Source organism: Osmerus mordax, chromosome 17 (assembly GCF_038355195.1).
Source record: "Osmerus mordax isolate fOsmMor3 chromosome 17, fOsmMor3.pri, whole genome shotgun sequence".
Lineage (NCBI taxonomy): Eukaryota > Metazoa > Chordata > Actinopteri > Osmeriformes > Osmeridae > Osmerus > Osmerus mordax.
Genome location: NC_090066.1, coordinates 6105701 through 6128710, shown reverse-complemented (window position 1 = coordinate 6128710; position 23010 = coordinate 6105701). Strand labels below are relative to the sequence as shown.

Below are 23010 nucleotides of genomic sequence, written 5' to 3'. Positions count from 1 at the left end.
GACAATTTACTGTCTTAAGGGTAAATTGTGCCCAGCACATAGTTGTTGTTTTAGATACTCTTCAAGTCACACAGAATGAGGAAGAGTCACAAGGGAAAAGAAGGGTCACCGTACACACACACATATATTTATTTATACAAATATAGTATGTATAACAATTGCATATCACCGGGTGTTGTGGTCTCTTATCCTGCACAGAAAGTACAGATTTGTGTCCAGCCATTGCAAGTCATCAATAATAAAGATAAAACCATTCAGTTAAGATACAAAAGGGATCTGTTGAACTTCTCCAAGATGAAGGGAAAAAAACACTTTCACGGTCTGACCTGGTTTATACCAGCATGACATGTTGCACACAGTATATTATTGGTGTCAATGATCTTGCACTATTTCATTACCCAAAAACGTAGTAACAAATTAAAAATACAAGGGTGTTCTTGCTGAGAAAACCATCTAATGTAAAACCAGTGTAATTTTACAGTACTACCGATACACGACTACTATTGATGAATGAGGATGCATCTTTAACAATGTTTGTAGTTTTTAATCAATCCAAATAGTAACTTATCGTTCTGACAAATGTCAAGTAAATCTACTAACATTACAAAGGTTGAGAGAAATGGTTTGAAACAGAGGTCCCTTATAAACAGTTAAACATTCCACACAGTCTTGTTACTCACAATGATTGTCAACGTGTTCAGATGGAGAGCAAATGCAGGAGAATGATTCCACTATAACCATGCTATCAAGTTATTGTATAATGTACATTAAGAGATTCAGTTCTACCATTAATCTTTTCAAATAACCATCTGTATGTTAAACAAAGTACACATATTTCAATGAAACGTTAAACTTTATGTAAAACTCTGACATCATTAGACTATAAAATAGAATGATCTATAAATAAAGTGTTAAGATCCACTCTCTGGTTAAATATATATGTTCTTGACATTCTCTTTGCCCTCATATAAATAACATTTAAAATGCTATGCAAGTTTTTGATATAATATCTATTAAACATAAATTATACTTGGATAACATATATATTCTCTTTTTCGATGACTTTGGGATGAAGTGACTGTATTGTTGAGAATTTTAGATTGTGTCCTGATTCTGCGTATTGCACAGTAATTATAATAGACGGGTTCAATTGAAATAATCTCTTAGAATGTCAAACCAGTTTCAGTGGCAGAAGCTGCCTTATGACACACAGTGCATAAGATCCAGTTTACTTTAGCTTTACAACTGATAGCTTTTGCATCTACCTCATTCTATATGCACCTAAATACTTTGATGTAATATGTAAAACCCAAAAAAGTGTGTTATTGCTAAATCTACAAGTTGTTGATACAAAATATTTTCTTGCTACATTATATAAGGTAAAAAAGAGTTCACGGTTATCTAAACAGGTTCAGTTTGACACAAAAAAGCAATGGTCATTCACACACAGACACAAGCACCAATTAAGAATCAATATAAATAGCGCTGTACAAAGCCATGGCAAACCAAACATCAGTAAATAGATTAAATCAATCAGGAACCGATGACAACAAACAAACAAAACAAACATCACAAAGGACATGAAGGAACTTTAAAATGGATCACGTCTTTAACTGATGGACAACTTGAAACTAACACAAAAGAACAAATTATTTTCAGTGCTAGCTAGCGTCCCTCCAGTCATCAGGTCGTCGTGCATGTCTCAAAAGCACCAATGTTGACATTTCAGGACACAAACATCTCTCCGTTTTTGCTTGGTTACTGTTGGTAATACACTGAAAGGGACAACAAAAGAGCGCTGGAGAGGGAAATAGATAGAGAGAAATAGAAAGATAGAGTAGAATAGATAGAGAGAGATGGATGATATTAGATATATAGAGACAATAGATAGGGAGAGAGAGAGAGTCTTCACTTGTTTCCAGTTTGTTCTGTTACTTGGGAGTTCCTTTGGGACCCTCCTCTCTGATAGACGGTCTCTGAGATCATTTCTTCTTCTGGAACAACCTGCAGAAGAACAGTGGAAGGAAAGCTGAGAGCAAACGGTTGGACACACATATACCATAACATTCCATGGTGCATGTTGCTATGCAGCCACCTGCATGTGTGACCATCACTGTACATGTCACTTGGCCGGAGGCCTCTTGGCCATTATGACAAACCTACGGTCAGCATACCGGCAATGATACAAGAGGATCCTTGCTCAGTCCCTTCTCCGGAGCCCTCTCATGCACACAGCTGCAAGCTCCCAAATACCTCCACAAGCTGCCCCATGCCACATGCAGAAGCACAGCTCTGTGAGGGGATTTTGGTATCAGCTGCGTATTAGCACCGGGGGAAGCCATTGCCTCTGGGTGGGAGTGTGTGTGTGTGTGTGTGTGTGGGGGGGGGGGATGGGGTTAAGTCCTTTAAGAAGTGCCGCCCTCTGATGTGCCCAGGGTACGTTCAGAAGAATGAACCTCGGTATGGTGTGACGGCTTAATTTGAAGTGTTTCTGTGTCTAAATGTTAAATTATACTTTAGTCACAATTATTATTGATCTCAATCCATGTTTAATTTGGTTTGAATATCACTGATTTGCAAGCTCTGAATGCTTTGTTCAATATAAACAAAGCCATAAAGAATTCAATGGCATTTTTATGAATGTAGTTTGGACCAGAAATCTATTGAGTAAGATATTGAAGACTATACTGAAGTACTGAATGATTGAAGATCTGCTAAACAATACATCTCAAGAACAATGTTCGGCTGATGAAAATTTGTTTAGAAACATCTGCCAGGCACAAACACTGACTATTCCCTTCAGGTTCCAAGCCTCATTCCAGGAGCAGCATGAACCTTACTGAAAAACTGAAGCACTTGGTCTAATGCATGGTAACTTCACATGAAAAAGACCAAACATCTTCTACTGTTTTAGGCCTCCCCATCACGTCTGACTTTGTCCTGTTTGCCAAGCTGATTCATTTCTCCCTGGCATCTGTTCAGTTCTGGATGCCGCATAAAACCAGAGGATAACTGACAAGGATTCCAAAGCAATCAAACCCACATTCATATCACTGAGGCTTACAGGTTCCAACAGCCCTTCCCTCTATTACTCCCAGCCCTAAACTTACCCATCACCACTGCCCCCCCCCCTCACCACTCCTGACCCCTCCCCTGGCCTCCCCCCCCACCACCCCAGCCCTAACGCCGACTAGTCCTGGCCTCCCCCACCCTTAGAGCAATGAAAAGCCTCACCTACGACGTGTGGTTCTGCTGGGCGGCGGGGTTGTGCTGCTGCTGTTGCTGCTGGATGAGCAGCTGCTGTTGCTGCCTGCGGCGGGCGGTACGCAGCTTCTCGAAGCGCGCCTCCATCTCCTCCAGCACCTTGGGCGTGTAGCGCACCACTAGCTTCACGCTGTCTTTAGCGGCTTTCAGCAGCTCCACCGCCTTCTCGTGGTGCTCCCCCTCCACACTCTGGGAAGAAGAAGGGAGGGAGACAGAGAAGGATGGAAGGACAGAGGGACAGAAGGCCAGGGGCCGAGGGAGAGAGGGTCAGAGAGAAGGTGAGGGACATAAAGAGGGAGTAGAAGGGGGACAGAGAGAGAGAAGGTGAGGGACAGAGAGCGGAGGGGGGTCGAGAGAAGGCACCCAAAGTGACAAAGACATAAGTGACATAATCTACTACTAATCTTTCATATATTTAATGGAAAAGATCAAAGTCTCCAACATTTATTAATACCCAAACTTAGCTTGTTTAAGAGCTACAACTTAGGGTAAAACCTTTTATCTTGCTTCAATTTTTCTAAAGGTTACAAGCTAGCCCATTTTCTTTGACCTGGTGTTTCAATTTATTTCGTCTTAGCTGAACAAGCATGACATATTTGGCATAATTAGATCTTCCTCTTCAAATCCAAAGTAATAAATATGTCCCAATTACAAGTATGGATATCACTGAGATCAAATTAGACCTTCGCCAAATTAGACCACCGCCATTTCTGTATGAGGATTATCATTCTTGTGTCAGAGAACATTTTCCCATTACGGTAGTCTTTATTTGATGCTGTTGATTTGGGAGTGTTGTGTCATTGGTCTATACAAAGACTGGTTTTATACAAAACCATACCTACATTGAAGGTCAATATAAGAATGAATAATTGCTAAAAGTAAACATGATCATATTTCTAATCATGTCTGGTCATGTCTGTCTTATCTCCTCCTTAAATTCAATCAACCTCTGATAAATAGCAAAACATTTTTACATGTCATGATAGCTGAAATGGTGTAAATACAGAAAGTGAGTTTGATGATTCATCTGTGTGGACCTACCACGCCGTTGACAGACAGCAGCTGGTCTCCTCTCTTCAGACCGCCTTGCCTCTCGGCCACGCCCCCTGGGATGATGCGAGAGATGTAGATAGGGGAGTTCTGCTCCTTCCCGCCCATCACGTTGAAGCCCAACCCCTCCTCCGTCTTGGGCAGCTCCACCACCCTGGGGTGGGAGTGGCCTTCGCTGGCGGCAAATGCAGCCACTGTGGCCTGTGGGAATAACCATGCGAGGGGGTTAAGGGATGGAGGTGTGGAGGGGCAGGCTAGTGTTTTGTTAGTTTGCCGGTCTTTCTCCATGCTCCAGCACTGTCCTGTCATCTGGGCTGCAAAAATCAATCTGTGACAACACGTTAGCTTAACAACTGAATCAACCTGTGACAGGAAAGAGCTACTGTTTCAACTGGGAAACACATTTTCACATACCCCCTGAGCCCCAACTTGAGATATCGCTGCTCTTTCAACATCAGTCTCTATAAAACAGGTTTTGTGATTCAGAAAAGCTTACAATAATAACACAGTGAGAGAGCCAAGTATGGCGATTTATACTCCTGTGAGAGGCTTTCTGCTTCTCTAAGCACATAGATTAGCACATCTCAGCTGAAGCTGGAGACAAAGTGAGATAACTTTCGCCCAGTGACTATCTCTCTCTCTATTTTTCTCCCTCTCTCGAAACCTTCCTGACTAAAGATTCCACAAGCTATGGATCGCTTCTAACGTGGAAAGGAGTCCTCTCCTTGAAACAAAGCACTCAGGAGCTTGTTAGTCGAGCCTGGAAGCCTGTCTGCAAGATGAACAAAGCGAGGTGGAGACAGGGAGAGACAGGTGGAGACACGGCCTTGTTGCCTTCTGATCCCCTCATGCACTGCCGCAGGTCCACCTCGTTATAAAGTGCCGGTGCTGTATGAGGATATGGTGACGAAAAAAGAGTTGATCTTAACATGCCCCATGAGCAGGAGAAACTCTCAACGTGTTATGGTTTTGTGCTCTCCTCCACTCCTCTATGCCTCTATTTCCCTCTCTCTTATTCTTCTCTCTCTCTCTCTCTCTTTCTCTCTCTCTCTCTCTCTCTCTCTCTCTCTCTCTCTCTCTCTCTCTCTCTCTCTCTCTCTCTCTCTCTCTCTACGATGGCAAACGGTGCATCAACCTTCACAAGTTTATCTTGGTTACTGTGAGCAAGAATCTAGGTGCCATATGGCTGGCTTCTTCAAACACAACAGACGCCCAGTCCAAACCTCAGGCACAGGAACGCAAAATGGAAACTGGCCAAGTAAAATCACACAAGCGTATGCAGAGTGACATCTGCAATGATTTGATCACTGCCTAGGACTCATCTCTTGCAGTGGAGCGTTACAGCAGAGATAGACTCACTTCTCTATCGAGATGCTCCTCATATAAAAGGCTCAGGATAGAAAGCAGTGGCTGAAATTATTTGATTAAATGAGTAATTCAAAGTAAATCAAGTGTTCCAGTGCTCAGGTGAAACACTGAAATGCAAGAAAAAAAGAAAAGAGCGGTATCTATAGATACAGTTAATGAATTAACTACTACTAAAGCTTTACAATGATTCCGATCTCCACAGCTAAACAGTGTTTTACATCAAGTCCAGAAACGTATAAAAGTTACTGGCAATAGATGGATTTCAGCAGTGCCAGTAGCTGGTGACTTGTGTTAGTAGTCACATGGAGTAGTGTCTTAAAATAATGCCCTCAAATAGTTTTTACATAAAAATTCATTTCACATAGAAATTCAGACCTCACAGCCAGCTTTCTCTCTCTGTCGGACACACACATAAACATACACACACACACACACACACACACACACACACACACACACACACACACACACACACACACACACACACAAACACACTCTCTCCCTGTGCTCCACTATCAGGGATTTTCTCTATGCTTTCCTTTCAATCAGCTGGTCTAAGGTGGAATATGAATCAGAAGCCCCAGAGACCGTCTCACAAAGAAGCTTGGCTAATGGCTCATTTGTAAACTGCACCTGCTTTGATCCTGAGCTACACTAATATGCATAGTCTTTCTGTCCTGTATCTAATTCAGTCAATCTGATCTACATAGGAGTGATTCAGATAGGAAATTATATACTGAAGATTTTCATAATAGGGAGACTAACTGAAGTATTGAATGCTTCCTGATTAGTCCAGCAAATCTCTTACCTTAGCTGTGGCCCTGGCCTGGTACTCTGGACAGCCGTTGACTGTGATGGTTTCATGCATGTACTGGTACACCTGAAACACACAAAGAATCAACGGAACAGTGTGAGTTTGTGTTGAACTTCTACTCCAGACCTGTACTCCATGAAGACACATCCGACAGCCTCCATATGCAAAACCATCCTCAGATAATGGGACTAGCTGTCCGGAGACACATTCCAGACTTCCCTACCAGAGATGAGTGCAACTCTGTCTTGTCCTTGAGAGTGGCACCCATGTCGGCAACACATGCTACTAAGTAAACGAATGAGACAGTGTGTGAAACAAAATGGTATTGCCACCAGCACATAATTTTTCAGAGATGCCGCATCCATCCATCACTCACTGAGAGTAATTAATATGGCTACAGTTGGGGTGTTTATTCTGAAACGTTTAAGATGTATGAATTATATTCAAGGTCCCCAAGGAGGCCTTGCATTGGGGCCTGGGTGAGGAAAAACAAGGAGAACAATAAAGGTCATAACAATTTTCAAAATACCACTCGCAAACATTTCCAAATGCTAATTAGATCTATGACAAGCTACTGATGAATTGTTCTGTGAGCAATCAACATTTAATCATAACGACTGCAAACCTTTCGCAGGGAACCTTTATAATGTTATTTTTTTTTCTATGTGCTTCTAGAAAAAAAAGGTACATGAACGTTGCATTGTTTGCTTTGCTTTCTCTAGCGTCGTATTATTGTCACCCTCCAGCTCGCTCTTCCTAGATAGTTTCTTCAAGGCAAAGCCAGACAGCAGGGCATCAGTGATCTTGCATGGCTTCACCATTCTGCATAATGCACGGAGCCCCCACAGAGGCATCTCAGGGACTCTGTTCTATCTGATGTGCTGGAGAAATGAACAACATGGTTTATATTTGGATATAATGTGTAGAAATAACAATAGATACAACCAGTCAGTTTGCTGATGTACTCTACTAAACAACAACCCCTAGCTCCATATCACTTTTTATTTTGGGCTAAACAAAATGAGTTCTGCACGAGGAACACACCAGACAAGAGAAAATAAATAAATAATTGAATTCCAGCTTTTTACAGTGTCCATATATCAATATATATATATGACCAACTGAAGAACACAGGGCTGTGGGACCTCATGTCAATAATACACCCTTGAACCAAAACCAACCCAGTGGGGCTGAGAGAACACTCTTTGCTCAAAGAGAGAACGCTCTTTGCTCAAAGAGAGAGAATAGGAGAAAGAGGTGGGAGACAATACAGACCGATAAAAAGAGAGAGTGAAAGAGAGAGAGAATGGAGAGAGAATGAAAAGAGAGAGAGAGAGAAGGGGAAAGAATAGGGAGATATGCAAAGAGAGAGTAAGAGAGAGAGGGAGAATAGAGACAGAGAGAGAGAGAGAAGAGCGAGAGAGAAAGAAGAGCTAGCAGGGAAGGAGAGAGCTCTAGAAGACTTGATCCTAAGGGCATCTTTTCTACTCTGTCCATGGATGCCTCTCCTCTTCTAATTATTTTGTCTAATGTCACCACTCTCCTCAGTGCCCTCTGTAGATACACTCTCTCTCCCTCTCTCCCTCTCTCCCCCTCTGTCTCTCTCTACATTGCCAGCAGTTGACCAGTCGCTGGCTATGAAAGAGGGCTTACATTAACCCAGATCCCCTTCCTGTCTGTGGAGCAGTGTGCAGTGAAGACTGGGGGAGATGCTACAATGGTTGATGGTGGAGAAAGCAGCCCAGGGGGCTCTAACGTGACAACGCAGCATGCAGCATGGCCTCCTGTTTCTGCTCTCTCTACTGAGTCACCAGGAACAGACAGGAACTGAGGGAGAACCACGGAGGAGGGAGAGATCGCTGCATTTGTAAACCAGGAATAAATAGAGGGAGGTCGGGAATATATATACTGCATATACAGAGCCAAGACACAAAGAGGTAGAGAAAGGAAGAGTTAGAGAGCGAGACGGTAAGAGAATCAAAGAGAGAGAGAGCGTTTCGAGAGACAGGGGGAGACATATAGAGACAGAGACAGCAAGAGTCAGAGAGAAAGAAATAGAGAGAGAGAGAGAGAAACTGTAAGGGAGAGAGAGAGAGGAGGAAGGAAGGTTGGACTGACAGTATTTCACGGGGTCTGAGGCGGCCCAGCGCTTAATAATGCACCTTCACAAACCTCCCTCTCTCTCTTCATTGTGACTTTAAAAGAGAATATTCAACTCAGCCTAGATTATTACATGAAGTGCTCAGATTCCAGGCTCACAGGAAATGCCAAAAGAGACTAGGCTGAATGGCACCCACATAAAATGTGTTCTTTATACTGTACAGCACACATTCAGAGCCATTCAGAAAAGGTTTGTACCGGTAATAGTAACCTTACCCTTTTTCTTGCCATATTTGCTATTTTTGCTGCGTTTTGAATGAATATTTCTTTTTGTATGCCACTATGTAGTTGTAGCTTGCCATGTCACAATACTTTCCCTATTCAGAATGACCTTGTGTTATATTGTGCACATGATGATAAATCTCAAACTCCTTTTTGACATTATTTTTCATTCATTCAAAGAACATTTTGGTATAACAAAAGCGTCAAACCTCTTTTATACTAAGTACATTGATTACCTTTTGGCAAGCCCAATGCTATCAGCAGGATAACCGTCCATATCCGGTGAAATCCACCCCCTCTATCATTTGGAGCTGGATAACTCTTTTCTCATCTGTCCTTCTCTTTCAGTTTGCAAGGCTGATTGAATCTGACGACTCACTCAGGTTCATAGAGAAGGACTTTTCCCTCAGCACCAATCCACTCCTCCAACCAACTCTGTCTCTCTCTCTGTTGTTTTTGTTTCCAAGCTAAGCCAACAGTTTATCACCAGTGGGGTTTTCATGTTGACAGTTGGGCCCTCATCCAAAGCTGGTTCTGTTTTCTTGTTTGCCACTAATTCTGTTGACACTGTGAAGATAGTGTTCAGCTTGGTAAACACCCCAGACACAGTGGTGACGAAGGAAGCCATGTTGGATCGTGTGTCTGAGCACCATACCGTGAAATAAGCTCTCTCAGCACTTTATAGGAGAGAGGAGGGCGGGATGAACTGAATAGCTGGATAATATCTACAGCCAGCTACAGTTCAGTGCAGGTCATCTGCATTTAATGAAATGACACGCAGGTGAATTCAATGCTGTGCAACAAAGATGTCTCTGACAGGAAGTCAACCTTTGTCTAATACCTCTTTTAACACTGCCGGATGGATTTATGTGTAAGCAGGTCAGACAGGGTTGTGGCTGATTTAAATATGATTTATTTGCAAAGACAAATGAGAGGTTCAGGGACATGCAATAGAAGTCTGTCAGCCATGTCTTAGTGTTGTTGCAAGGGCTGCTGGGAAGGCATTACAGTGATGGCTGTCACAAACCGTTGGCTGGAGGAAGAGATAACAGCGTGAAGCAAAATGACCATGAACTCACAAAGTGACCTGCACCAGCACATGCCCAAACACACACACACACGCCCGCACAAATGTACACACACGCATGCTCGCACACAAAGGCACACACACGCATGCTCGCACACAAAGGCACACACACACCCTTATCGACACACAAACACACCCACAAGCACATGCAGGTACACATACCTACACATGCGCACACAAAAGCACGTCATTGAATTCTTTTTGGAACGGGCACCTCTGCATAACATCAGCGCTCCTCCAGTGTTGGAAGGCTGGTTGTAATATCCACTCTCATGGAGAGGATGCTGGGGCATGCAGCTGGTCATGCTGCAGCACGCTGCACATCAACATCCGGTCGTGCTAATGATCAAAGCAACAACAGTGACAATCAGGACCATAACCACTAGGCTTGAGATCTGCCCTTCAGCAGGCACAACACCGGGAGCAAGAACCATTTCCACCACGGCTATACTATATGTCAGCCGACACAAGCCTGTAATTGACTGCAAAGCACAAGCCGCTCCAAGCAAGCAACCAATCCTGACTCCCGACCCCTGTTTCCCTGGATACCATGTCGGGGGCTAATGGCAGTCGAAGTTCTCTCTCTCTCTCTCTCTCTCTCTCTCTCTCTCTCTCTCTCTCTCTCTCTCTCTCTCTCTCTCTCTCTCTCTCTCTTGCTCTCAATGGCCAGCTGTTGGTGAAGCCCTGCTCAGAGAGGGTCAGTGTGCCAACCACTCGACACAGCCATGGCTGGCAGTGAGATGAAGTGCTCACCGCCTGGCTGTGCCAGCCTCGACCGTCCCCGCCTGATACACGCAGGGCAAGCCGCTGGCCTCTCGCACCCGTCTCACGTCTCTTCTCCTGCACTAGCCGAGCCTCAACGGTACCTCCGACTGTACTGCTGTTCTCTCTCTCCACCGTTTCATTCCTCACTCCTGCTGTCCTGTGCAGAGTATGACATCAGTATAATCCTCACGTAGCTGCGAATAGTGCCCTGTCTAATACCAACTTCTGTCCTTTCAGCCCGCAGGACGGATTTAAAATGACCTCTCTATTTATGTCCCCAATTAAGCATTAGGAGAAGCATGAGTCGTAAGTGAAAAGTTTCCAGTACGCCTCTGAGATCATGAATTTATTAGCTTAAAGATAGTTTGCTCCCCTTTTAACGGTAAAAAATGCAGTTTTCTTTCGAAATGTTTCTGTGAGTGCTCTACTGCTCCATCTCCCATCTTCCTTAGGGTTGTCACATGTCCTGGGAGGACAAGGGGCATGATGGGAACTGCTGTTTTTCAGGTGACTCACCTCTCTAATGGCTGTGCAGAACTCACTCTGCAGCACCTTCTTCAGGGACTGGAGCTTGTGGCCCGGGACGTCCCCAGACTCCTGCAGCTTCTCCAGCAGCTCGATCGCCCTGGCCACATCTGAGGAAGAGAGAGAGTGTGTGTGTGAGAGAGAGAGAGAGAGAGAGAGAGAGAGAGAGAGAGAGAGAGAGAGAGAGAGAGGGAGAGAGAGAGAGTCAAAAGGAAGAGAGAGAGAGGGGGGATAATAAAAAAAATTATGCCCCATTGAATTACATTAACTTAAAGTCTTGAGAAAAATAATGGAAATATATTTGTCCAGGGGAGAGAGAGAGAGAAACAGAAAGAGGTAAACAGAGAGCGGGAGAAGGAGAAGGACAGACAGAAATACCAAGAGACCGAGAGAGAGGAGAAGAGCGCCTCACGACACAATCCCACCAATATCCATGCATGAAAACTGGAGGCGGAACTCAAAGAGGGAATCATTTCGTTCAAGGGTGGTGATTCACACCACTAGGAGGAAACCTTTGGGAATAGGTGCCTTTTAAACAAACTCATTACGCCCTAAGTTAAAGGCTACGACTCTGGTGTCAGGATAGCTCTCCGCCCCTAATTACCTTCTCTGAATAAGGACAGGGAGTGTGGCTGATTAATTTCTTACCCTTAGAGACAGGCTGTGAAAAATGAAACACTGTGACAAAGGGAGAGATGAGGGAGCATAGCGCTCAGTCATCAGGCCACTTGCTTCGCATGAAAAAATGAAAGCAATTCCTCAATAATGTCCGTTTGTCTTTTATTCAATCACTAAAAGAGAGAGGAAAAGGCTTAATCTCACAGTTTGCCTTTCTGTACTGCCTGAATTATTCAAAGAACATAAAGCATTACATGTTTCAGCCAACAGTTCTATTTTATGAAGATATAACATCTGGTTGGGAACTCACTGATGTATGATACAGTAAATATGGTGTACAGTATGATAAGGACAGTTTATGATAAGTATATTTCATGATAAATCTAGTTTAAGCTGAGGAAAGTGCATGATAAGAAGCCTAACCTCTCAATGTCCTCTGCCCTGCGATAGTAGTTCATATCCAAGTTATGAGTGGAATATATTTCACAATCAATGGGATGAGAATTCTATTGGCACATCACGCTTGGCAGGGAGCGTGTGTTGTCAGGGAGATGGTTTTAGGGCATTCATCACCCCAGCTCAACTCAGCGGGCCCTCCAATAACAAAATTGTGTACCACAGATAAGATCAGACATGCTGTTGTATACACATACCCCTGAGTATGTGGGGGAAACCAAAGGCCAGAGATTTCTGTTCTCTGGTTTGCCTCTAAAACCAAACATTGGAGGGAGGGTGGAGGGCAGGTGTACGGAGCTGGGGGTGGAAAAGGTACATCCCCCCCCTCCCCCCATTGAAAGATTTCACAATGTCCAGTAAATCCTATAGACAGGAAATGTTCTAAACTAAGTGCATTATTCTGGAATATATAAATTGATTCCTCTCTTCATCCCATTTCCTACGGTAGCCCTGTAAATATAATTGAATACATCTCTATCGATCTTTTGAACGCTTTCATGGCTCATAAGTCTGTAGGCAAGGTGAACGCAGGCTTTTCCTCTTTTCCATAACTACAAAAAGCAAAGTTAGCTAAGCGCCAATGAGTAACCAGGGATATTCTCTACGTGTCTTTGTGCATGGCGTGCCTGCAGCTAGCCTACCTACCTGCCAAAATGTTTCCTGAGTTTATTCCTCATTAGAGAAAGGTCGGGGGCCATCCAGGACAGATTTCCTCTGATTTACTTTTTTCTTGCTCATTAGTGCCAATTTCTTCCATTTACATGAAGCAGTGCCAAGACTGGGTACACACATTCACATTCACTGAAATCAGATATGTTTTGGTGTGTTAAATTTGTGTTTTAGTGTTTGTTCTTTCAAATTAGGTTGATCAAATTGTTTAGAATTGTATATGTTTAGCATTTTGTCCATTGTATTGTTGTTTTTTATCATAACTTTCATTCGTTACTTTATCATAGTTTGTACCACTGAAAGAACCATATTTCCCCAACCAGGGTCATTCTAAAGGGTTTTCTAATATTATTTTATTTTAAGCTGGCTAATTAAAGCAATACGTAGTTTGTATCACATTTGAGCATTTCCTCTACTTTTATAACATGTTGGCCAAATAAAACCATCTTTCCTTTTGAAGACAGTGAGGTTATTTTGCAAAACCTGAGATGACTAAGCATGTGGTCAGCATATTAAGTTTGTTGTTGTAAAGAAACCAATTTTTTCTAATTGCTCACAAGCTTTTTAGCTACACCATTACGTCTCAAATACACCAATCAAGGCAAAACTGTTTCAAGCAAAGGTTTAAACATGTTACTTGGGAATGAGGAGGAAGATACCATGCTGTAATCATGGCCTTGGAAGTCATCCCCACTACCGTCTCATCTCTATGATCCTGTTTGTGAGAGCAGAGTTAACACAAACATGGTATGTGGTTGGAATCTAAACATAGCTTCCCAGATGGTTTTACATCCCTCCCAGTGGAAGTATCCCTCCCAGTGGAAGTATCCCTCCCAGTGGAAGTATGGTATGGTGGTCTACTGCTAGGTCTCTCACAGCTGCTCAGGCAGTGAAGTACAGTAACACGCCACCTTATCTAATCATTGTATTTTTGTAACTGCATCGTGACATCCCTCTTTTCTTTGATCCTCTCTGCTTCTTATGATTCCATATCTAATTTCATGGAGGTTGACGTCTGACTCAGGTTGCATGGTGGTTTAGTGTTGAAACTATGGACAGAATGCTATAGTTTCAGCTGCAGTGTATAATAATACTCTGTTCATTGAACAGATGCTTTTATCCAAAGCATGTGAACCTGCAGCCTCTTGATCTGCAGTCAGATCAAGAGGTTGATATACCATTGAGCTGTAACCGTATCATTTACCCAAATGTTCCCATTCTGTTCGGAACATGCAGGTAAGTTCACCTATCCAGGACTTGATTGATGATTTATTCTATATTCTACAACACACACTTTTCTTTTCATAGGTAAATACCTAGTATTTTCCCTTTGCAATTCTGTGTTTTCATGTGAAGTGGATGATAGCATGGTTGCATCAGTTTAGAATCAGATGTGTAAAACACTGGGATTAGAGTTTCCCTGGCAGAGGAGGGTGAGCCAGGGATCATAACAAGGGCTGCTCTGATGACTGCTAAGTCAGGCACATTGAGATGTAATCTCCTCTATACTGGCTCCCACATAAATGAGACCAATTCCAGAGCCTCTTGTAAACTTTCTTTAGCAATGTTTAGCTGTCGTTTGGTCACATCCCATCCCCCTGGGAGGCACTTCTTACACTTATGTATAGTCAATATTTCATGGCAGTCATGTGGCTACAAAGATGTTAACATAGTGTAGGAATTGGATTACGGTAACGTTAATTCATGTACACATATTAAATCATGCATATACACATATCATGCATGTAGGCATATAAAATCATGCAAAACCGGATATATTTGACCTTAAAAAGATATAAATAAACATGAAATGCAACCGTATAAAGTATTTGATACACTACGAACTTTAGCATGGAAGAGTGCCTTGCGCTCATACAAAGATAACAACATTAACACTTGGAAGGTGGCCTACCACACAACACTGAGAACACTGTCAAGGCCCACATTGAATGGCTTTCTATAAGAGGGTCTATGAGTAACTATGTGCTGTGCAGTTAGACGAAAACACCAAGAGCACCAGCTTAGACTGCCTGCCAAAAACTGATCATGACACAAAGGAAGACATCAGTCTATTATTATGACATCATAATAGCTGTAATTGGACTATCTGAGTTTGTAGGAAGTCCAGTTCTAAACAGAGGGTATACTCCCATAAAATCTGCCTATTACTAGAAGGAACTTCAGGAACTTCTAGAATGACGTGCAGGGAGTTGCCTCCACCACCTAGCAGTAGAATATTCACAGTTGGTGACTTCAACTTTAACGGAATTCAAAGGGTCGAGGTGCTGAACATATCTCAATATTTCGTGTTTATTATGTCTGGCAGTGAGATCAAAATGTGACATAATCAGATGTCAGTCCTAGCCCACAAATTACCATGATGAAAAAGCTGCTTGGTTTCACATCCTATGATCTTCAAATTGTAAATTTCACAGCGTCCCAAACAAGTGCAAGCATGTGATTATACGTTTCAATCGTGTGTCAGTCTTCCCAATCAAAAGCTCTGGCTTTTGCAGTTGCCCGCCTTTGATGGCATGCAGGCTTTAATAACACCGCCGTCACTCTGACTGCATGTGTTACAAACATAATAACTCTTGCTGTTCTGGAGCAGCCTAGCTCTACGCCGCCCGCTTCGGGACGTGATTATTCCAGCCCTTAACAAGTACTTGTGACTAACAAAGGTCATCCCCATCATTCACTGATTGGAGAGCGAGCACAGACCAGTACAAAACAACAGTGATAGCTTCAGTGCTTTGTTAAAGGTCTCTCACATTATGTCTGGGCACTGGGATGTAGTCCAAACCCCCTGCTTAATTACCTCATTGATAACAGTAGACATAGTCGGATGTAGTGCATTTCCAATATCTAACCACATGTCATCTTTACTAAATACAGAAGCCAGTGTGTAAATATATCTAATTAACTATCTCGGCTCACTGAGTCATATAAATAGATTTAAATTGAAAAAGGGAGGAAGTTCTTTCTAAGGCCCTAGACACACTCTGTAGGAGAGAGTACTCGGACTCCACTTTTGTCCTGTCCTGAAGACTGGAGCACTGCCCAGAGAGATACTATGAGGATGTCTTCCAAGTCAGACAACTCTGCCACAGGGGGCCATCTGCCCCTGCCCAGGTTGACCTGGGTCTCCGTTGTGCCCTTGGCCAATTAACCCAGCTGCACGTCCAACCTCAAATAGACATCAGCCATGCTTGGGATCATGAGCGGAAGAGAACTGCTGGAGCTGGCCAGGCAGGTGGAGTCCACAATGGGAGAGTGTTTTAAGTGGAAGCGCCACAATTTATCACCGCCCCCCACCCCTTCCCACCACACGACCCACCATGAAGTCCAAATGAATTAGCACTAGTTGGCCCTACCATAACATTACTGATGACGGAGGGAAAATAAATCATTCCTATTGGCTAATGACTCCAGAAGGGTGCTTGTGGGTAGACAGATGCCAATGACATTGCACATTTCTCCCCTTTACTGGATGATTACTGATTACTACAATAATGACAGAGCTTACTCTACCTCACAACAGTAACAGTCCTGTAATTTTCTGTTATTACACCAAACATAGGATGAGAGTTACATATAGCTTCTAAACAATGACCTGGTCACAAACCTGATGGGCAAGTTACAGACTGTCATTTCACCTTTCAAGTCATTGGACTTCCTGTAGCTCTCATCACTCGAGTAGCTCTCATTCGAGTAGCTCTCATCACATAAAACCCATAAATACTTCACCAACGCCAGAATATTCTACAACTTGGACTTGATGTTATTACCTTGGGCATTTCCTACTCTGGTACAATGAATAACACAGCCTATTTATTTTGTAATGGCTAAAGATGTATTACATACCATTACATAATACTGTTCACAAGCAAAACTTAGAAAAGGCTCATGTTTGTAGCTGGTATGTCATCTGCTTCCTTCCATGTATTTATGGAACTCTATGGGAAAAAATACATGCCTTGTTAACCAAAACATTCTGTTCATATTTTATACTACACACCACATCAAGACATTGATTTTTAGATGAATCCTCTTCATTGCTGCACAGTCTGAATCAGTCTGTATAGTGACTTGTGGCTTATCTGTCAGTTTCTTCTAAACAGCTCAATCAGAACATTGATAAGTATTCAGCTCACAAAGGCCTTTCTCCTCTACCAGGGAATACCTGTCTGACAAAGGCTTTTCCATTTCACATCAGACATGCTGTCAGTGGTATTTTGAAATCCTTTTCAGTTTAATTTGTGCATGGATGTTGTCTATAGGAAGTTGACTCAAGACCTGCATAGGCTGGAAAACGGATATGATTAAAACTCTGCACTCTATATCTTCCCTATAATGAAGAAGAATTTGTATTCACTCTTTGAACATAACCTTCTGAGATGGTTCAGACACAGGCATTTGTTTAATGTCCCGAGAGCAATAACTCAAGACAATGTCAGGAAGTAGAGTCATGCAAGAACTCCGCTGACCCCAGTGTGACCCACTAACACAAGTGTGAGACTCTCACGTCTCTGGAAATGCACTTCAAGGCTCACTGACGGTGTGTGTGTGGTTGGCAAACTGTCCTCACTAAGTCTCCTAACACTTCCTCCCTGCACGCTACCAAGGACAAGGCTGATTTTCATTAGCAACGATAGGGCTTTCTCCCTCATGGCAGGAGTCTACCGAACTGGTTGAGAGCCTGTTGTTGCCTCTATATACAACTGGGACAACTCATGAGACTGTCATTATTGCTGCTTACATGATTACAGCTGAGCGCAAGCCACTAACCGCTAACCGAGTCTGTGGAAAGCATGAATATGCAACAGCAGTCACCTGAATATAGTGCGGCTATTGTGACATTCATCCACCTTACAGTACTCGAGTACGAGATTCCAATGTGTCGCACCATGCTTGAATGAATGCATGAAGGCACTGGACTGGAACAATTTACAGGGTCAAAGTCATATCTGCAAGTGTATGTGTAGCATGTAAACAGCCCTCCCTATAAATGTAAAATTCCTTGAAAGATAAGTAGTGGAGGGTAGCACACTATGTGTTATTGTGCGCTTAGCATCTCTTCACATTTGTGTTTGGATTAGTGGAAAGTATTGACTGCTTCAGAGCACATATTACTGAGATCATGTACGAATACATTCCATTGCCCCTGGGCATTGGATTAACTGTAATGAATTCCAATGATGACGATAATATTGAGCAACACAAAGTTAAGGGAACCCAATGTTGGCTGGATGGAAACCAGTCAGATCATGTTGGGTAGGCCGATATGGGTGACTTATGATTAGTCAGTGTTGATCAGTAGTGTGCAGTATTTTAGTGGGCCATTCAAAAAGATGGCAATTTAACCTAACTGTTGACATCCTCTGCGTATTCTTGCGTATCTAAATGGAACTTCTTCAAGAGTTACTTTGTGGTTTAACCATCATTCAGATATACTGTATGTTGCGTTACTTGGCAGATGCCATAGGTATCGCCTTACGTTATTTTTAACACCAACCTACTCGTATGCGTGACGATTTCTCAGCAGCACATGCGTATTTTCCCTTGCTATTTGGCATACAGTAAGACACCTCTGATCTATCCGTATTTTATTATATTATTATATGATTTTTTTTATTGTATTCGAATGTTTTAAAGATAGACGATCAATTGGGTGAGAAATAAATTTAAATTATTTGTGAGGGAATATGTTGATGATTGGAATGCAGTGACAACATGCTTTTGCGTCACCTTAGATATGTTACAATGTTAACAAACACCTGGAGTGAGGTGTAAATATACTCACACAATGATGTCATGGTAGTGGCTATTTAAATGTTCGAATTCGGTTTTCCGTCTAACAGCCAACAGGTATGTGGTACGTGGGTAAAAGAAAGAGGGCTGTAGTTCACTGCACATAGCCTATCGTCCAAGAGCATGGCACCACCAGCTTCTCTACTGTAGGCTATGTACTGAGAAAAAGTTGTCTGGTTTCCAGCAGACTACATTTTGTACCATAATTCCATCCAGATACCAGACGCGTTTTATTTTAAATCCCACCTCATAAAAGATTACAGTAGGATGATATTGTTCAATATGTTACATAAAACAATTTGTAACACGCTATTCATTACAGATATAGCTGGATATAGACAATTGAGAAACTATTGAGTTAGGCTAATGCATGGTTCCAATGAATATTGGTGAGAGAGTTAAACATGTTTAATAGACGCACGCATCAGAGATGCGTAGGACAGATTTTATTTCTTTACAGCGAATAAACACTTAGGTACTGCAGCGATGCGCGGACGAATCGAGAATACATTTTGCTCAAGCCCACAAAACCTAGGCTACTTTGTTGAGTAATATCAAAGCATTCGTCGCTCGAATTCTTCAAATCATAAATAATCCAACATAGAGGCAATGCAAAGGTCGTGTGCCTTACCTCGATCCAGAGTGAGCGGTTGAACCACTGTCGCCATGACTGCTGTTGTTGGAGATGGAGCGACTAGTGTAGCTGCAGCATGAGAGGCAACTCAAGCTGAGCGGGCGAGTAGAGCCGTCTGTGGGAGTGGCTGTCAGGGTAGGGATTACCTCCCACCGTTCGTCTCCGGCTCCAGCTCCTTTCCCATCCTACATCCTACTGACCTAATATCGAACTGAGAAACTGGGAGTTGATCTTGATGCAAATATACTTTGTGTGTGTATGTGTCTACAGAAGGACATTAGAGTGATGGTGACCTATGGTTCCACGAAGCCCAAACAATCTCTTGATATCGGGATAGTGTCTACTTCATCAGTTGTTGTTCTGCTTACATTGTCATGCAATATAACGTACTTGCAGGCAGCAGAGCATGACATGGTTAAACGATGTCACTGGTGATATATTTAGAGATTAATTCACATTAGTTCATACATACATGCATACATTAGTAAACGAGAGCTTAATGAGCCTAAAACGGCATGGCTCTGTATTCAGATTGTATATATTTTGCTTCGACTAATGTCTAGTCTTCTTATTAAATATAATGCATGGCAGTTTTGATCCTGTCAGCAGGGGGAACGAAAAAGGAAGTTCATCCAGTAAAAGTATGGTGGCCAAATGGTCGTGTCCAGTATGAGGAACACGTCATGTGACTCTAAGCTGTCACAGAGTTGTTAGATCACCTCCAGCATGAAATCCATCGAGATCACAATATTCGTTGAAGTTCCACATAGGTGGCCTTGATAAACAAAAATTAGCTATGAAATAGGTTAGTAACCATTCATTAAAGCAGAATTACTCCAAGCAAATATTTTGCTATTATTTATTTTGTGTACTTTTGTGTGTTCAATTGTTTTAAATCTTTCCGTAAGATAAATCCCCTGATTTTGCAATGCTTTTGGAAACCAATCACCTGCATCTAATGTCCATTTGAATGTTAGACAAGGGATAATAACACACTGTACATAGTATGATCTTGTAAAAATGATCATGTAAGTGCAAGTGCATGTAAGTTCTTTGTGTAAACAGCTAACATACCTTATCTAAAACTAAACTTATTTTAGACTTCTTATGAACTATATTCAGACCATATGTGTAGTTGAATTCAAACCTCATGCTAGTTCCACCCAGCAGCTGCAGCGTGCTGTGCAGATGTAGATTGGTGGTAAATGGTGGGATGGAGAGATGAAGGGATGGAGGGAGGGCTTAGGGGCTGGCAATCGAGAAAGAGGACAGGAGGAGATTATGGGCTGGCTTCCATATGGGATGGAGCACTAGTCTTTGGTAAACATTTCTGCTTTTAAAAGGGGAGAAGCTTAGAATGCAGTGCTGTTAAGGCCTTTCAAAGAGGGAGACACATTGAAAGAGAGAGAACGTGAGAGAGATAGAGAAGGTAAAAGATAGGGAAGTAGACTGAAAAATGGGGAACTAGGGAGAGGGAAAGAAGTAGAGTGGGAAATAATGAGAGAAAGCATGAGGGAGCAAGAGTATCATGCACTACTGTATATGAATATGGCTAGCATACACATTAACATTATTTAAGAGGTTATGTCTAATTCATAAGACAAGAGTTTAATCTCTCATGCTTTATCGAATAGAGCTGCATGGGATAAATTCAACTGGTAAAGTAATTATCAACTCTTACAGCATCAAAGGCTGGTTGCCAGGTTGGTTACATCTACTCTTATTACATGCAAGAGATAGGATTCAATCACCAGTAGACAATCCAATATTGTAGCTATTTGCTTGGCTTCCTGTGCGACAAGCTGCTTTGCCTCTGCAGTGTTCTGGACAGTTAATATTTAAAAGGCAGCTGTTGACTGTTCCATGGACGGGTAACTGTGACTAAATCTGTGTAAACGTGGGTGTGAGCTTGGCACTTCTTCAGGGATAAATATCATCTTCCCTACAGACCAGGACTGGAATCAAATATTTGTGATACAACATATTATAGATAATACATTAGAAAAGTAATAACATATGGAAGTAATAACTTGTAGCAATACTGTAAGAACAGCTATGTAAAGATATGGTATTAAAGCTCTGTGCCAAACATAAGGTTGTTTTGGACTAAGTTAACTTGATTTCAGCCGAAAAGATATATGTGTCACCTATAGTACACCTACAGTATCTCATATGAATGCTTTAGATATTGAAGAGTTAACTTGCAAACGGGTGTGTTGTCTGGTGATATTTGGTATATTATAGATTGATTGAATTGGTCTAAATACATAATCAATCACATTTCTCACTCCTCCTGGTGTTAAGCTTGAGGAGAAAAATTCCTAAATAGGTGCTTAAAATGCAAAGGATGCAGTCTAATGACTTGGCTACACTAATGAAACTAAATGACCACAGCCCTGCTGCAGTAAACCAATTCTCCCAGCAAGGAAGGATATTCAAATTAATATAATTACCAAAATATTGGGACATGAATCTGTATTTATGGTGAGGGGATTGCAAAACTAGCTTGGAGATGCTCGGTTCAAAGATTAATTGTGCTATCAGCTTTAAAGAGCATTTAATGAGTGGTCAGGGGGTTTCTGCATTAACACACTTATCATATCATGTGAAGGAAAGGGGGATGAATAGGATAACCCTCAGAGCTCAACCCTCCCAGCAGTTCTGATTACCCTCCGTTAACAGCACCATCATTTAGGGTCCACAGCACGTCCCTGCCCAGTGCCGGCCGAATCAAAATAAAACATACACTCCCACTAGCATGAGTGCTATTATTGGACGAATAACTGCTCTATTGCTTGGCCTTGTGATTTACTGCAGACATTCATGTCAGGCAAATTAGAGCACAGGACGAAGTGAAATCCCTTAAGAATCAAAGTTGTGATTCAAGCCAGACACTCTTGCAATGGGCAAAGGTTATGCTCTACAAGAAACAGTATTACAGTACTGCAATAATATCGATAAGGATGTGTATTTTATCAATGGACCTATAATACCTTATACAGTCAAATCAAACTGACTGTCCACTCATGTGAGTAGACTTGTATGGTGTACAATCCAGTATGGTGGAGCAAAAAAAAACACTTGAAAGGTTCTTAGTTCTACATTTTACACTTAGTTAATTTAGCGGATGCCAAAGTGACTTACACATTGTGCTTTTAAAATGTGCAGCAGAAGATCAAGAATCAGATGCATCGTTTTGAAATGAGTTCTCATTCTCAGTTCTCAGTCTTTCTTGAAGGTGTACCACATTTTAATCTTCAATCTCAGAAAATCTTGTACAATCGTGCCCGTAAACTGAAGTGAAATAATTTAAATTACACTTCATTCATTTTAGATTATTTACTTTGCAAGGTGGCACACGGACAGTATTAAATACTGACACATTTAGCACTTATCTCTGCTGAAAGCTTAATGGAAAACATTACTCAGTGAATGTGTAAATCTGAGCCGACTAAAATGTCAGAAAGACTTATGAGTAACTCAATTTGTGTTTCCAGGTTCCAATGCTCCTGTACATTTTCCTGGGAGTCATCGGGATTCTGGGTGAACTCCAGTGATTAGCTGATG

The 23010-nt window shown here is 42.1% G+C and overlaps 1 protein-coding gene across 1 annotated transcript; it reads right to left on the bottom strand.

Annotated features, from left to right (window-relative positions):
• Window positions 1-157: 157 nt before the first annotated feature.
• Window positions 158-19480, bottom strand: lin7a (lin-7 homolog A (C. elegans)). The gene is made up of 6 exons (XM_067254428.1): window positions 19441-19480; window positions 11247-11365; window positions 6491-6562; window positions 4306-4515; window positions 3235-3453; window positions 158-2004 (listed from the first exon to the last, which is right to left on the bottom strand). The coding sequence occupies exons 1-5, from the start codon at window positions 19475-19477 to the stop codon at window positions 3235-3237; spliced, it is 657 nt and encodes a 218-aa protein (XP_067110529.1). The 5' UTR covers window positions 19478-19480; the 3' UTR covers window positions 158-2004.
• Between the last annotated feature and the right edge of the window lie 3530 nt (window positions 19481-23010).

Excerpts from the sequence above, each read along its gene's own strand:
- lin7a (XM_067254428.1), bottom strand. The coding sequence starts at position 19,477 with ATGGCGACAGTGGTTCAACCGCTCACTCTGGATCGAG. Across the intron at positions 6,563-11,246 it reads TCTGCACAGCCATTAGAGAG|GTGTACCAGTACATGCATGA; the intron begins GTGAGTCACCTG and ends TGTGTGTTTCAG. Across the intron at positions 3,454-4,305 it reads TGCTGTCTGTCAACGGCGTG|AGTGTGGAGGGGGAGCACCA; the intron begins GTAGGTCCACAC and ends TCTTCTTCCCAG.